Raw genomic sequence first — 16,501 nt, 5'->3', positions numbered from 1 at the left:
ACCCTGAATGGTCTGTCGACCATCTCAAGGCAGTCGAAACGATTTTGTGTTGGAAAGCCCTGCCAGCCTTCGTATGACTGGAAGGGTCTATCTTGCCAGTATTGCCTTGGCCAGTCTCTCGGAGCATTTCTGCTTCCGTGGTCATAGGTGTACTCCATCTGCTTCCACTGATCATTTTGGGGCTGGTGCCAATTCCAGGATGGAGTGTAATGATGTTGTCTCGTTGGGGGATAAAAGAAAGAGAGATGTCGAGCATCAATTCCCCCTTTTTTCTCCAGCGAGGGCCAAGCGCAGATATAATCCACAGTGGAGGGGTCTCTGCATGTAACTATGATGCAGTCCCCACGGGTCGATTTTGGTGTTTTACCTACCCATACTACCATGCGGACTGTAGAGATCCCTCCCGAGTGATGAGATTCTAGTGGCCTGTTGATGCTTAGCCATTGCATGACCTTATTTTTAAGTGACCAGGCGGTTTCTGGTGTATCGTCAGTTAGTTCTGGTACACCAGTGAGTACTATTGTATATGGGGTGGCTTCTGGGGGCAAGTGGGCTGGACGTCTGGGTCCTGGTATTTTTTTAGGGATCTTTTTAGGAGATGACTGAGGGACCGTTGGTTTAGACGGAAGAGGTGTTAACTTTTTTGTGGGGTGAGTTTTGTTTGGGTTATCTGTTGCAAGTCCTGTAAAGACTGGGGTAGCCGAGCCTATGTTGGGTGTTTGTTGATTCAACACCGCATTAATTTTACCCTTTTGTGCTCGAGGCGTTGCATTTTGTGGGTTTTGGTTCAAAACGTTTTGTTTTGGATTTTTTGAGGGTAGGATAGTTGGGGTTGGTTGTTTTATTACTATGGGTGGTTGTGGTTGGAGAAGTGTTTTAGACGACTGAGGGACATTTTGCGGCCCCTTTTTCACTAAATGTGTATTGGTATCAAGGAGTGTTGCAGAAAGAATTGCCAGTTGGGCTTCAAGATTCCTAATGCTTAATTGGATAGGTTTCAAGTGCTGGACCAAAAGGTCTTTTGTTGCAGTTAATACTTGTGAGGTGGCTTTGCATGTTCTACAGGGGTTGTCAATAGCCTCGTTGGGGATTGTGGGATGCAGGAGGTTGGTTTCTAAAGGGAATGATGTGATTGGTTGCAGAGATTGTGTTGTATGATTTAACGGCTCCAAAACGTGACCTGGGTAAGGAGCCGTAACTACTACATTGTCAGTGGGGTTTGTACTGCCTAATTTTGGAATGGCTCCTTCTCTTTCTCCTCGAAGGTACATATCTATATTGGTCTGAGATCCTTCCTGTGTTTGACAGGCTGCTAGATCGGGGGTTGCCTCTAAGTTATCTGATGTTGATGATAGATCAGACTCGAATTGCGTTACAGATAGGTCTACTATAGACGGGACTGTGTTGATGTCAGGAGCGGTCACAGTCACGAAAAGGGAACAGTTTGGGGAGGTTAGGTGAATGGGGGAAGTGGCAGTTGCTAGGGTGCCCAGGGACGATCGTTTTGCGTTCATGAGGTCCAGTGACACTCTTTTTTCGAGAAGGGAGATACTCTGATTGATTACCTCGTGTGTCCGTGAAATGAATAGATCGATTGGTCCGGTTATTTGTGCTACCTCTTGGGCATTCTTAGATTTGGTCTTTGTATTGCTCCTGGTTTTGGGCGGCATGATTGAGGTCTAATGGCTGTAGTAATCAGAGCCGAAAGGGGGGTGGCCCGGTCCGGTCTCTACCGGTCACTAACGGACAACAACGGGCCCGCCCTTGGCCCGGGCTTCGCCCCGGGCTGCGGCCCGCGCGCGTCCGGCGTTGCGCGGTAATGCACTCACTTAAATTCCTGTTTGATGAGAGGGTGCGTGGCACTGGGAGGTGGCGCGGCTCGCACGGGAAGAGGACACAGCTGGTGTTGCTTGCTGGTCCTCGCAGTCCCTGTGCCGCACCTCTCACCTCCGCTGCGGCCTCGATGAATGACTCCTCCTCAGGCTGGGCACTGGAAAGGCTGGAGAACAGATATGCTACTCCTGTAGCTCTGGTCCGTGTTCAAAGTGGCGAAAAACCTCTATGCGAGCGGCACCAGATATAGTCAAGTAAATGAGCTTCAAAGAGGTGTAAAGCCACATCCTAAACAGAATGTACTATACGTGCTCTAGGTCAAAGGTAATGATTGAATCAGACATAGAGCCCTGCCTTAGATTATGTGGACAAGTGGACATCTTCTTTCATACAACGTGGCTTTACCATCAATTTAGGACATTCTTGAACAATGTAAATGGTTATCTCAATGCAACGTTGAACAGAATGTACCTCACAGAAGCTAAATACATGCTGTTGGGATGATTCTCGAATGTTGTGCCTCCTGACATGAATTAACAGCATATTATAACAAGCATTTGCAATGCAATAGGTTTCGCATTATTAAAGTTTGAGCTATTGGCATTGCTAAATAATGCAACACCAATTGCAACAAAAGTCAATAAATATAAAGAAAAAAAAGCTTCTTTTTTTTCCAGCAATAGCGGCATGCTGCGCTTTGGATGAATATGTTTAAAAGTAAAGTGTGCCATACTGCGATCGCTACAATAGTAAACAAGCACTGAAAAGAAAACCAGGAAGGACAGCAGCAATAATGGGAGGGAGAGGAGTGCGTCTGCGAGTGAAGAGGCAATAGTTGGGAAACCAAAAGAAACAATCTGATGTCACATGAGAGGGAGCCAAGCACCCAAAGGCACGGCAGATGGATACTATTGATCAATCACAGTAAAGGAATTTCCAAAAAGCAGGCCAGCCAACCAAAACCGCTGGGCAAAGCTAAAGACCATATTCTAAAAACATGTCTCGAAGAGACAGCGCTGCCTAGGCGAAAACTAAAGTGGCCAAAAAAGCAGTCTGCATTCATTTACTGTGATCAGAATGAGAAGCAGGTCTTCAGAGGCAAATGAAGAACCTCTCAACACAGACCGCTGCCTCCCGATTAAGACAAATCATCCAGAAGTGTGATTTAATGACTGCATAGTGAATGAGCACTGTTTCTAGATAGAACATTAACTTTTGACTACTTTTTGACCTCGTAAGTCTTACATTTGGTCTTACTTGCGTACAATAAACATTTCCCGAAAAGAGTTTGTTGAAAACAGTAAATTAGAAGGAACATATCTTTTAGTGTTTTTCCCCATGTTTTTCCCCGTGTCTGGGCACGATAATTGAAAACACATGGCCGGCGGTGCGCGTAACAGACACAAATAGGCCATGGGCGGAGCAATGCGCCCGCCTTTGGCCTATTGCGTGCTGGCTTTATGAAAAACACGCACGCAAATGCCAATAACGTGCCTCAAAAGGAAAAGCACAAGCTTGTGCATGTGCCACTCCTATGTCCACTTCAGAAACCCCATTTTTAGCTACTAAATGTCTCGTGCTGCGCACTGTAAGGCTAGGCGCGAGACCTTAAAATTGCCAAACAGTAGGTTGAGGGGTTTTGATGGAACTCCGCGTTACAAGTGTAATGTGGAGTGGACAAAACTCTGCAAACCCTGCAGGTGGAGAGGAATTTATTGCCGATCCCTAATAGAACCCTTTTTTTAGCTTTAACTCACACCCCAGGAAAATATGATACTTATTGACAAAAACAAGACCTACTAATGGCTTTGAATTATTGAAAGCTGAATACACAATTTGAAACACACAAGAATGACAAAGAAGTAGAGGAATGGATACAAAAAAAACAAAGGTAATATAGGAGGACTGACCTACTGCCCCATTCTGTGTGCTGTGGCAGGTGATAGCAAAATAAGTATGGTAGCTGAACAGAAAAATGGATAAAGCAAGAGGACCCAAAACCTATGATGTATTTTATTTTTTTATTAAATGATGCTTTCGCTAGGTTAGAGACACTAAAGCTGTATCAAGCTGTACTCAAAAGAGGTGGAATCTGCTCTTCATGGAAATAGGCGTAATGGAGAAAAGGAACTTGAACACTTAGCAGACATTCTGGAGAATTTTAAATCACCCACATGAGACAATGGTCATAACATTAAATATTTCAGTGAGACATACCACAAACAGAGCTTAATAAGAAGTATCATCACTTAGCAGGAAACTAGGCCTGTGGCATAACCTCATAGCCAGCAGGGCCATGTACCCCGCTTTGTCAGCTACGCCTGGGTGGGCTCTTTATGGACCTCTTATGTCTGCCATTTGGCAGATAAAAACTCAACATTAACACGACAAAGAAGAAGAAAAAAAGATGAGTTGATAGAAAAGGAGAAGATGGATGAATGGATGAGTGGGTGAAAGAATAGGTGGGTGAGAGGATGTATGCATGAGTGGGTGAAAGAACGGTAGGCGAAAAGATGCATAGGTGGGTGTGTGAAAGGGTGGGTGGGTGTGTGAAAGGGTGGGTGGGCGGGTGAGAGGATTGGTGTAATGGAAGTGGAAGGATAGCTAGGTGAAAGGATGGGAGGGTGAAAGGAGGAGTAGATGAAAGCACGTTTGGATAAGTAGGTGAAAGGATGCTTGGAAGGGTGGGTGAAAGGATGAATGGGTGAGTGGATGGATGTCTGAGTGGGCGAAAGGCTAGCTAGGTGGGATTATGAGTGGGTGAAAGGATGAATGGGTGAAAGGACGTTTGGATTAGAGGGTGGAAGGACAGTGGGTGACAAGATGCATGGATGGGTGTGTGAAAGGATAGGCGGATGAAACGGGGGAGGTAAATGGCTCCATGGGTAGGTGGGTGAATGGATGGATTGAGAAGTGGACGAAAGGATGGGTGGGTGGGTGGATGGATGGATGGGTGGGTGGTTCAAAGGATGGAAGAGTGTGAGAAGCTGGGTGGGTGAATGGATGGATGGGTGGGTCAAAGGATTGATGAGTGTGAGAGGATGGGTGGGTGAAAGGATGGATGGATGGATGAGTGTGTGCCCTGCAGCCTCCTTTCCCTGTGTCCAAGTGTCCTTTAATATTTCTGCATCCGTGTCCACATGTCTATTGCCCCAGTGTTCTTCAGGCTCCCTGCCCCAATCCTGTTCCGTGTCGTCACCTTTTGAGAGCGCATACCTCCACATTGCGTGAGAGTCTAAACAGCTCCTAGGGAGCTTGCAGTAGTAATCCCACGTGCACACACCTCTCTCGAAAGGCAGCTCATTTACAATGTAGCGAGGGTGGGGTTTAGATGCTGGCATTCTTCCGATAACAGAGATTGGATTGATTAATAAACTAATTATTTAAACATTCAATTTGTCTTTTGTAGTGCCAGTGTGCCACAAGCACTGCAGAGGTTAGCGCTTAGAGTAGAAACACTTAAGCAACACAGTGCTATGAACAACGGAGGCAACATGACCAGCACGTAGTGATTTTGGGAAACCCAGGCTCGGCTAGTTTGTCACTGGTGACTATTACATGGGGAGAGGGGGGGGGGCTTTAAGGCAGGCCTCAGGTTTGGAGGATGCCCACTGTAAAGAAACACGGAGATACGTGTGAATGAAGCATATTATAGTTTTTATAGTCATTAAGGTGGGGGGTGGGGCGCGGTGGGGTTCTTGCCAAATGGAACAGAAAGAGGCCAACTGAAAGGAAAGGCAGACAGCTAAATTGAGGGAGAGGAACAGTACATAGGGATGGAACCGATGCAGACACAAAGAGACGCAGGAACAGAGGTGGAAGATAAGGGTGGGGGACAAGCAGAAGTGGAGCCAGTGTGCGACGAGGCGAGAAAGCAAATGGACAGAACGGACTCTAAGCTTAATGTCCCTCAGCCCCTACCCTCGGGCTGTCAGTTAATGCCCCACAGCCCCCTTTACAAGGTGGCATTTCTAATTATGTCCTTTCAGAGGGTGGGGTAGTGTTTAGACAACTGTACTAGGTATGTTTTTGTGATACTTTGACTGGGTGCTGGATGGTTGCCAGTTAAAGAAGACCTTGGATGGTTGTGGTGATACGACAATGATGGAAGCTATGGGCTTGACTGGTTCAAGGGAAATATTAGGTCTGGTATGTTTATTATGAGAAGTTACCACCGCAGCAGGCCGGACCGGTTTATTGTGAGAAGTGTTTGTTGACGCCGACAGCCCGTGAACGGTGGATTGTTATCACACTGTGTTGAAGGCCGTAAACTGGTCGATTGGTACATGGAAGACACTTATGTTGGTTGCGCTAAAAGAAAGACCACAGAGGCGGAAGAGAAGGGGTGGGGCAAGCAGAAGTGGAGCCTGTGTGCGACGAGGCGAGAAAGCAAACGGACAGATTGATGAAAGACAACATGGACATGGGCGCATACAACAAACATGAGTGCATATTGCGACACATGGGGACACGTATCAGGTGCAAAACAAAAAATACACTGCCCTGCCCCCTGCTGACACCCTACAAATCAGAACATTGCAAATTGCTGTGTATGACTCTTAAGTAAGCAAAGATTCTGCATTGCCTGTAGCCCAGTACTGAACTAACTCCTGCAGCTGCTGCTTAATTCCCTGCAATCGCACGCAGATGTGGTTTCAGATGGCTTAGGAAAACACGGAGTGCTAGCTAATAAAAATAAAACACGCTCTCGGTATTGGGCAGAGGGTGAGCAGCTTCCTTTGAAGTCTGATGCTGAGGCTGTGGGTGTGCGATGTGCGATGTGCACGCGCCTGGCTCACATGAACTGTACGCGATCCGCAGCAGTTTGGGCAGAATTTTGAGAGCCATACTATAATCTCGACAAACATGCATTGCTAAAGCAATGCTGTAGGTCAAGACCTAAAAATTGGGGTGCATGGTTTCCGTAGAGCCATAGTGAGCACCTGAGTTCCTGGGGTAGCTCTGAGTGCCAAATACTGGCAAGGTGGCACTCTAACATGGACTTGTGTATACAAGTAACAACATTGGTGTGTGAAGGGTGTCTTAAGGAGCACAACAACACATGGGGACCACATATGACATATAGGAAAGTTACAAGGGAGTGTGTGCGTGGACAGACTTCAGATGCCTCGCCTTGCCGAGGTTAAGGAATTACAAGGAGGACGGCTAGATCCCTATTGCATAATACACTTAGGGCCTGATTCACAAAGGTAAGCTTACTTGTTTGTGTAAGTTCACGCTTTTTCAGTATTTACAAAACTGCATTTAAATAATAGGTTTATGAGTGCTGATATTCCGCAGCCAAGGCGGAGAATTTCGCTCTTAAAAGATAGGACAGGCCTATCTTCTTCTGTGCGGAGTACTCCGCCCGATCGCAGAGTCTCCGCACTTGTAAACTTACTAATAAAGTGCACTTTTGTTAATAGTGAAAAAGCTTAAACTTACACAAACACGTAAGTTTACCTTTGTGAATTAGGCCCTTACTCAGGCTATACAACTATAATAGTCTTTCTTATTGACAGTAGATTTTCTTATTAAAAAAATGTGTGTGTCGTAACTATCCTGACCCACGTTATAATCAGGGGTGTGTGAAAATTGCTTTAATTTGCTTTCGAATAATTTCGGAAAATGTGAAAACATTTACGTGACCTGATGCATAATTAAGTGAAATGCAAAACCAGCATTTGGTGCTTTATTTTAGCACAAAATTAATCCCCATCCTTTTAATGGTCTGGTATGACAGGGCAGCTGTCACCAGACATTTATATGATCATCACTTGAGAGGGTCTTTTACTCTGCCCAGATGTTGGGAGCCAGGAGTAGATGTTTCGATTTGGCAGACATTGTGTGCTTCCACAATAAATGCTTATACTCCTCTGCTGTGATCGTTTTGTTTATTTATACATCTGCCTTAGCTTAAATGTTCATGGTCACACATATGACACTAGAATGCTATTAAAGTGTCTTAGATAACTATATAATGTTGTAGTGTTTTTCTCTGGCAGTAGCATGGATTTTTAGGTCTGGCTTGACAGTGCAACTGTCGCCCGACCATATAACCTACACTAATGTTATTCACCTGTTCTTTGCTTCCACACAAATACATACCGATTCCCATGCTATTTACTTGTAATGCTTCACATTACCATATAACATTCCTTTAAAGCTAGCCCTTTTGGCATTGCCAATGCTAGTTGAACATGAGAATTCATTTCCCATTAAAAATAGAGCAAAAAACACAAGAGCAGTACACAGCATGCGCTCACGTTGTGGTCATTTGGGTGTTTCCTGTGTGCTTGCTGTTCATGTTTGCTCTGAATGGCACCTAAGTACGCATCATAGCATAAAAGCATTTTGTGGTACAAGCGTAACATGAAATTGTTCAAATTATGTTATATTATGGCAGCATAATTCAGATTTCACAAGGGCCTAAATATAACTGCATTAATTATCCATGTGCGCTAAGTTCATGTTAAAGCATACATGGTTTGCAGAAAAAAATTAAATGTTTAAAAAAAAAAATAAACTTGTCCAATCGATTTCTGGTATCAAATCATAAAACAAATGTCAAAGAAGAAATCAATGTACTGGTGTAAAGGTTAGCGGTTTTGAACATTATCAAAAAATAAGGCTTAAAAAGGCTCATCACACTGCATCAGATGCATGCGACATATAGCACGGTCCAATATGGCATATTCCTTTCCTTTTCCATTGTGCTGGCGCCATTTTGTCAGCCTAGAGCCAATTAAGGCACCCTTGCACTATGGTGCAAGGGTGCCTGTATTCTAATCAAGATTGTTCTTGTGCAGGAAGGGGCACCTTTCTGCACAAAAACAATCTTGAGAAGCTTTTTTCTTCTTAATATGTGTGCTGTGCAATGCAGCACACTTAGAAAGAGGAAAAAGGAGGAGAAATAAACTAATCGTTCCTTGTTACACAACCCTTGAGGAGGTGCATCTTTTTGGTGCATTGCCAGGTTTCTAAAGCCTTGCAAATCTGGGAAAATCTGGGAATGCATCAACGAGCATGGGAGTTGCTTGGGAACATCCGTGCAATGCCCATTGAAAGCATCTCAGGGCACTGTAACGTAACGCAGCAATTTGAGATGCATTGCTTACTCCACATTTTTTAATTCATTCAAAGCCAAGCAAAGTGGCTTTGCATGGCTACAAAAGAATGACTAAAAGTTTGCGTCGCCATGAGCGACACAAACCTGTGTCAAAAATATGACATCCAATATTTTGCATTGCTTTGTGACCAGCCTACGCATTTCCAGTGTAAGCATTGCCCCTTCGCTGCAGGGGATATTCCCCCGCTATGCTGGGGGTGAGGGGGCGCGCACAGCGCTCCCATGCTCATGACGAGCTGAGCTCGTCATGAGCTACGGCGCTCCTGTGCTCATGACGAGCTCAGCTTGTCACAGGTGCATTGGCTCCCGTGGAACGCTCAGCACAGCAGGGGAATTCTCCCCGCACCTGAGCGTTCCACGGGCCATGACAAGCTGAGCTCGTCATGAGCACCGGAGCGCCGTGGCTCATGACGAGCTCAGCTCGTCATGAGCACCGAAAAGGTTAAAGTCTTCGGAGTGCAGAACCACTGTTTGCAAGAATTACCCATCTTGTTAACAGAAATGGTGTGGAATCTGGCTGAAACTCATTGCGCAAAGATGCACATTCCATGAAGAAGGCCTGTCTGGACAGCAGTCCTCGGTTTCTGCATTCACAACGTGCCGACATTGTGGCGCTACAATGCTGGCACATTAAGAATGACAGTTCGGGGATGGAGATATGCTGTGCTGTCCCGTGCTGGCCTTCATCCCAGTATTCACACATTTTTGAATGAGTCGCATTCCTATTCCTGTCTCATCAATAGTCCAGATGGAGTGTTAGGGCTTTAAGTATCCCTCACACCACAAAGGGAAAGCAGGTCACAACACTATGCAAAACGTTGTGCTGTGATCATCCTTTTCAGGCCCATGAATTTGAAAGGACAGTAAAGGTGAGAAGAGGTGAACGAGAGTTAAGAAGTGGAGAATATAGGCCTGAAATTGCATTTATCAATCACACGCAGTGCAATGTTGCAGCTGTTTTATTTTTAAATAACACACTGCCTCATTTCATGTAAATCTGGTCTCACAGACACCACTGGCCTCCAACTCTTCACTTGCAGTCACTCATCTGAGCTTTTCTTAATGTGTTTCTGGATCTAATCCTGCAAACAGCAGGCTTTTCACAGTCCACTGTAAAAGGTGATTAAACATACTGAACGATACCAGCTGCTGTCATGGGGTCAGGATAGGACACCATTTACACGTTCACATTTCTTAAGTTGCCTTCTCTTTTAAAACCCAATAACTTTTTACATACATTTGCATGCATGAAGGATAACATTCTCTGAATCTGCATTGCTTACATTTCCACTTCGTGGGGTCATTATCACACCTTGAACATTCTGTGCAAGGGATAAAGTTCACTGCGCACAATTTTATTTATGTTATTGTCCGGTAGGCAACAACGCTATCCAACTAGAATAAACAATTGTGGCCTGAAAGGGATTGCAACATAGCCACATGGGAGCTGTTAATATATATACAGAACACCTTCCTTGGTTAGGGGGAGGATCACTCGGTTGACCCTGAGAGGTAACTACATCCCGGAATTCCAGCCCAGCTGATTCCTGTGTAGTAACACGAGGGTTGTTTCACTTTGCACCAAGACGGACAGCCTGATGACACTTGCCTGCAGGTAATGGGGAGTTAGACAACCTGTACATGGTCTTAGCAGCTCACCCACACTAGGCAAAGCCAGGTTAGGGAGCGCTAGGGAGGTGTACACTCTGTACAGTACTTATATGCCGGCATATATACGCTGTCTTGGCACAATAGGGGAAATGTTAATCTTTTTCACTATTCTGGTAATGCTAATTACACTAATTTGTTTCATTCTATTGCTTATCGCAGCACATGTATTTTATACAAGAATCACAATGCTTCAATAAATGTTGAAACGCCTTGCTGAGTATTTCTTGTGTATTTCTTTGGGTATGGATGAGAGTCCAAATCAAAAGGTTCTAGATCTGTTACCACGACTTCCTTTGGAGATCAGTGTTGTCACATTCTTAGGTTGCACTCACATTTGTTACCCTAGAGCATTAATAGTTAATGTCCACTATTAGTGTTGTGGTGGACCAGGTTCAGAAATGATCCTTCCCAGGGCAGCTTGGATAATAACGTACTCATTATTTGTGAGCTGATTAAGGGGCCATATGTACAAAATAATTTTTACAGTTGGAAATGGCCCAATTTGCAGAATCGGGCTGTTTCCGACCAGTAAAATCCTTTAATATATGCACCCAGCACAATTTGCGATTCAGTAATATGTTACTGAATCACAATTTGTGTTTAGTGCTTCGGTATTCGGAAGGGATCTGTTTAGGACATCTGTTCCAAATACAGAATTGCAGTGCAATGAATGAATGATTTGCGATTGAATTACATTTGAAAAACATTTATTTTTTACTGACACCTCAAGGGTGGTGGTGAACATTTGCAAATGACAAGGGGTCCCCATGGGGCCCCCTTCCCCTTTGTTAACATTGAAAAAAATATTTATTAAGAGCAAGAAGTGGTTCTCAGGGCCGGACTGGGAACAGCAACCAGCTGTGGCAGGTTGCTTCTCCACCAGCCCTGGAAACGGGAGGGGAGGGGGTTGTTAGCTGCTAAACACTGCTCCCTTTTTTCTTCGAGAGGGACGATTTTGCAGTACTGCTGCAAAACTGGCACCCTGTAGGAAAAGTGGCCCCCTGCAGCTACAAAACCAGCCCCACAGCTCCGGCTCACCGGGGAAATGCCCGGTGCCTGCTACGACAACAGGCTGCATTTCAAAAAAGGAAAGATTGCTTTATTAAAAAGCAATCACAGACATGGTGGTCTGCAGACCTCAGAAGGCTACCATCCCTATGATGGCTGTAATTACTAATGGGTTAGAAATTGCGCTCAACCTCATTAATATTGATGTGGTAGTTCTATTGCAACCCCATTAGGAATCGCTATTTCCAACTTGCATGCTTTTTGCTCATTAGGAATTCTGGCTTCCTAATTACGATTCATAAAGTATCACAATTAGAAAATCACAATTTCTAACTTCTGTAAATGTGGACCAAAGTCTTCAAATGAGTTGACATGATTTCTTCAGAACAAAATCATGAATGTTTTGCTATAGCACTTATCAATTTCTAAAAACTTGTGTGACCCATTCTTCTGTCTTATGCACACATCAAAGACCATATGATAGCCAAAGTTAACAAAAATGTCTGCACCTGAACCAATATAGCAATTTTTAGAGAACCACAAATTAGCGATTCCTTAGAACTACAGGTTATTCTGGTTGAATCGCTACTTTACAACCTAATCTTCTGATTCTGGATCTCAAAGCACTAGCCTTTGCTATTTGCTAAAATGTGCTATAACTATTTTAGCAACATCTTAAACATATTTGTGCATCTCACCCATAATCTATTTTTTTTAGATAGAGTGGCATGTTTTCCCCAGACGTATCGAGGTCACTGAAGATTTCCCATGCTTACATTCAGTAAATTTTGAAATTGATGATGAGGCTATTATGGATTTGATTTATGAGTCTTCACTAGAACATTTGGCTGCTGCATCTTAATAAAAAAAGTGATCTATAAAAACACAAACAAACATCTACTAAATTTGTAAATTGTGTGCTAGCAATTGGTTGGCCAGACTAAATAAATGATGAGAATATCAAAGCCACTGCTAAGACCCAGGACATGAGCAGTCTCTGGTATCTCATACTATACGATGCAGTTAAAATGTTCTTTTATTGGGCCCTGGTAATTATGGCTCTGAGATATCTAATGTGGATTTCACAGCAGAGTCTACAACAATTTGAGTCAGACAACTGTTCCATGCTCAAACAAACTGCAACCTATCTTTAAGTAGGAGGCAGAGATGGTAAAGTTATTGATGTAGCAGTCAACAAAACTAAAGTTACAGCTCAGGGAGAAGATATTATTGTACTATGTAACCAATGACATATAGGAAAACGCTTCTGGAGAAAAGAAACCAACTAACGCTCTGGCCAGAGAGATGCTTTTTGTCAGGATTATGTACTGAATCCATTAACTATTTATTTTGTACATCCATGTATGAGTGGACATTCAGGCAAAACCAAAAGTTTGATAATGGCTAAGAAATAAGTGGCTCAAACAGATGTACTCACCAAAGAACAAAAATATATTTCCACTACAACGTTTTGACTTAACCTTCGTCAGGTAGTACAGGATTGTTTTCTCAGTGACTGCACAGCTGACACTGCTGGAATTTCACAAAGTATCATGAATTAAGATTCCAGGAATGTGGAATCAGTGCAGTCATGAGATCTCTTGAGATATGATCTAATCAGGTATTATTGTCAGTGATGTTCAGTCCATCTGGATGTAATGATTTTAAACTTACATCCACAAGTTTTCTCTGGAGTACAGACGTTCTTTCTTTAAAACATATTCCAAAAACAAAATCATGAAATCTGATAGCAAATGGTCCACAAGTTTAAAGTGATTGTCTAAAGGATTGTCAATTTCCTTATTATTTATTGTTGATTTTTGATTATTGAATTGTGTAGGATGGCCATTCAGTGTATGGCCTACATATTTTTTTACAGCTTTGATGTTGTCATTGAGTCACGTAAGTAATGCATGGTGATCGACATGTAAATTGCTGTCTTATGCCATAGGTTCTTTTGTAACAGAACTTGTTACTGATGCTGTTTGTGAAAGTTATTTATATGTGATGCACCATTTAAAATCACAGCAAAGACCCCTTATTAGTTGTAGCTTGCTGAGGACATCCCTCACAGTAAGAACTTGTAATTTGGGAGCTCTGTGGTAAGCAATGACTGACGGTTTTGAAAAAACCTTATGCAATTTTTTACAGGTAGATATTAAGAGAAATGCATTTCTCATTATGTTTTTGTAGTTAGGAGCTAATGGATGATAGTCAACCATTAATAAGATTCTGTCACTTTTGTTTCTGCTGTTGGTATTCCAAATAAGTGCTTTCCTGGACTACCGCAAAGACTTGTTAATTTGTTACTGTATGAAATGTAGAGAATAGCATCACATTTTAAATAATTTAGCAAGCTTCCATAGATGTTCTTTAGAAATCTCCTCGTTGCTACACATGTGTCTTATTCTGAGTATATGGCTGTAGATGATGCTGAATTCAAAGTGGTGTGGATGACATAAAGTCAAATTTAGATACAAATGAGCATCTGTATGCTTGTGGTTCAGTTTAGTTACAATTTTCTGTTCATAAATGGTGAGTAGCACAGCAAGAAAAAGGAGGTGGACGTTCTGTTCAGTTTTGCTACTGGCAAATGTAATAAGTGGATGGATACTGTTGTTATAAACTGTAAATTATTGTGATCTGTACCAAACGCCCAATTGTTTATTTTTGACATTGACGTTTGGACAATTAGACTTGAGCCTGAGAGATTAGTGAGTATTGGCTCACCATGGAGTAAATGTAGTCCACATATTTCATGTTAGTATTTGTTCATTAATAGTTAATTTGAGATTATGTGGCTAGAATTGAGGTTGTTCTCTATTTTTCACCATACGTCTTGTAGGTTGATACTATTTACATTAGTGGTATTGATTCTAAATGATTTCTCACACTCAGTTGTGTGTATGGTGACATTTTACACAACATTCGTTACTCTTTTTTAAGACTCTTTTTGCCTTCTGGCACTTAGCTTGAGTTGAATGAGTATGTTTTAGGTTTGATTATACAACATTTTTATAGTGGGATAAACGGTTCTCTACTACCTGATGAGTCTGATTGCACAATTAGGGTCTGATTCACAATTGACCTTCGCACTCAAGGTGGAGGCATGCAGTCGTGGGGGGAGTCTGTGTACTCTGGGTGGAATCTCCACAATAATTCTAATTGTGGAGATTCCACCTTAAGAGCGGAGACTCCCAATGACCGAGGTGCCTCCAACACGAGGTTGGAAGCCTTTTGTGAAACAAGCCCTTTGGGTACTCCATGATTTTGAAAGGGTCTCCGGTTCTCTCTTTTTCTTATAGACTGAGACTTATGTTCTATATTCACCTTATATTAGAATATAAGATTACAATTTCAGTTTTCCGAGGTGGGATTTTCACATATATTTGTTAATATTACTTCACCTGGGTAACTCACTTCTCATGTCTTGCCTCACTGGATTTGTACATGCAGATCTATACACATGACTTTGTGATAAATGTCATGGATTGTAAATGTGAAATTATAAGCATGCTGTTCTTTTGCATTTTGTATGTTATTACTCATTTTATAGTAAAGATTTGTTACAATATGAATGCTAATATGTCGGTTCTGTATCGACGCAGGTAATCACACTAGGTTGTTTATATAATCCCATTCTCTTGGCTATGTTCTTGTGTGTTCACTTATACTATTTCCTATTTGGTTTTACACGGGCTGGGGTCTTGCTCCCTTTGGTGATAGAAGATCACCTGATGTATATTTGACTTAAGTAAATGGGGCACTTTGCTTATGTTTTTTCTAGCCCTGATGAAGTCCTGGTGAAGAGGCCAGACAAAATGCATGTTGGCTAGAAATGTATGAAGAAGAACTATATGCAAGACTAAAAGAAGAATCTGGTCAAAGATACTTTGTGTTCTTTAGTGTGCATTCAAGGATTACAACTGTAATTTACGAGTTTCAAGGGTTTGGAGGGCATTAGTGGCGCTGCCCTTCCCTTGAGCTTTCACTTTTTAAAGCTAACATGAACACTAGTACATTTTTGGTGGAGTTTGGTCTAACCTTATCCCCGCCACCCACTTCTGATTTCTAAGTATTTGCAATTACCCAGGGAGCACTTTATTTTGAAAACTAACAACAGAAACAAAAGTGACAGAATCTCATTGGAGGTTGACTATCATCCATCAGCTCCTAATTACAAAAAAACCTTATAAAATATTCAAAAGTAGAAATCTCTGTCCCTCTACCTCTTGTTCCAGTGGTGTTTTACAGTTATTGTTGTTTGCTTACAGGAATGGTATGATCAATGGGTGAACATGGGCACTGCAAAAGCTTCCTTCATTAAGAAAATCTATGCTCTCAGCATGCAGACGTCCAGAAGTGAAAAAAGTGTAAAAGAAATGGTGGATGGAGCTGGATTTGTGTCCTGCGATGCATATGCAATGGCAGCTGCCATAGATAAGAGCACAATAACATCGTCCATAGAAACTGTAGTAACAGTGGAGCTCAATGGCAAATTTACAAGAGGGATGATGGTGCTGGATCTGATCGACGATCTTAAAAGACCTAATAAAGCTTTCGTCATGAGCGGATGTGATCTGAAGAAATTTAAGGTTCTCATGGAAAATTGTGTCAAATAAATGATTCCCTACTGTGTTCAGATGAAGACTTCTTCTTTTAGTTTTCAGTTAAATCACCCTTGGTTTAGCTGTAGAACATTTTTGAAACTGATAATAAAATATTTTGTGTAAGAATGATATTCTCTCATGACATGTTAAAAATATTTGCAATACTTGAAATAATGCAAAATTAGGTGATCTTTAGTTATAATAAGTCTAATGTGAGGTATATGTTAATGATATTTCTCACTTAAAATCA

General features: G+C 42.4%; 1 protein-coding gene across 1 annotated transcript in view; it reads left to right on the top strand.

Moving 5' to 3' along the window:
- The window catches only part of LOC147722660 (uncharacterized), a 107,624-nt gene extending 91,341 nt beyond the window's left edge, over nt 1-16,283 (top strand). The window contains exon 5 of the mRNA XM_086965163.1: nt 15,916-16,283. Within this exon, the coding sequence (XP_086821289.1) occupies nt 15,916-16,263 (348 nt within the window). The 3' untranslated portion in view covers nt 16,264-16,283. The remainder of the gene's footprint in view (nt 1-15,915) is intronic.
- The last annotated feature ends 218 nt before the right edge of the window (nt 16,284-16,501 follow it).

This window comes from Lissotriton vulgaris, chromosome 4_1 (assembly GCF_964263255.1).
Source record: "Lissotriton vulgaris chromosome 4_1, aLisVul1.2, whole genome shotgun sequence".
NCBI classification, from domain to species: Eukaryota; Metazoa; Chordata; class Amphibia; order Caudata; family Salamandridae; genus Lissotriton; species Lissotriton vulgaris.
The sequence above is the reverse complement of the archived record's forward strand: the minus strand, read 5'-3'. Positions and strand labels throughout refer to the sequence as shown.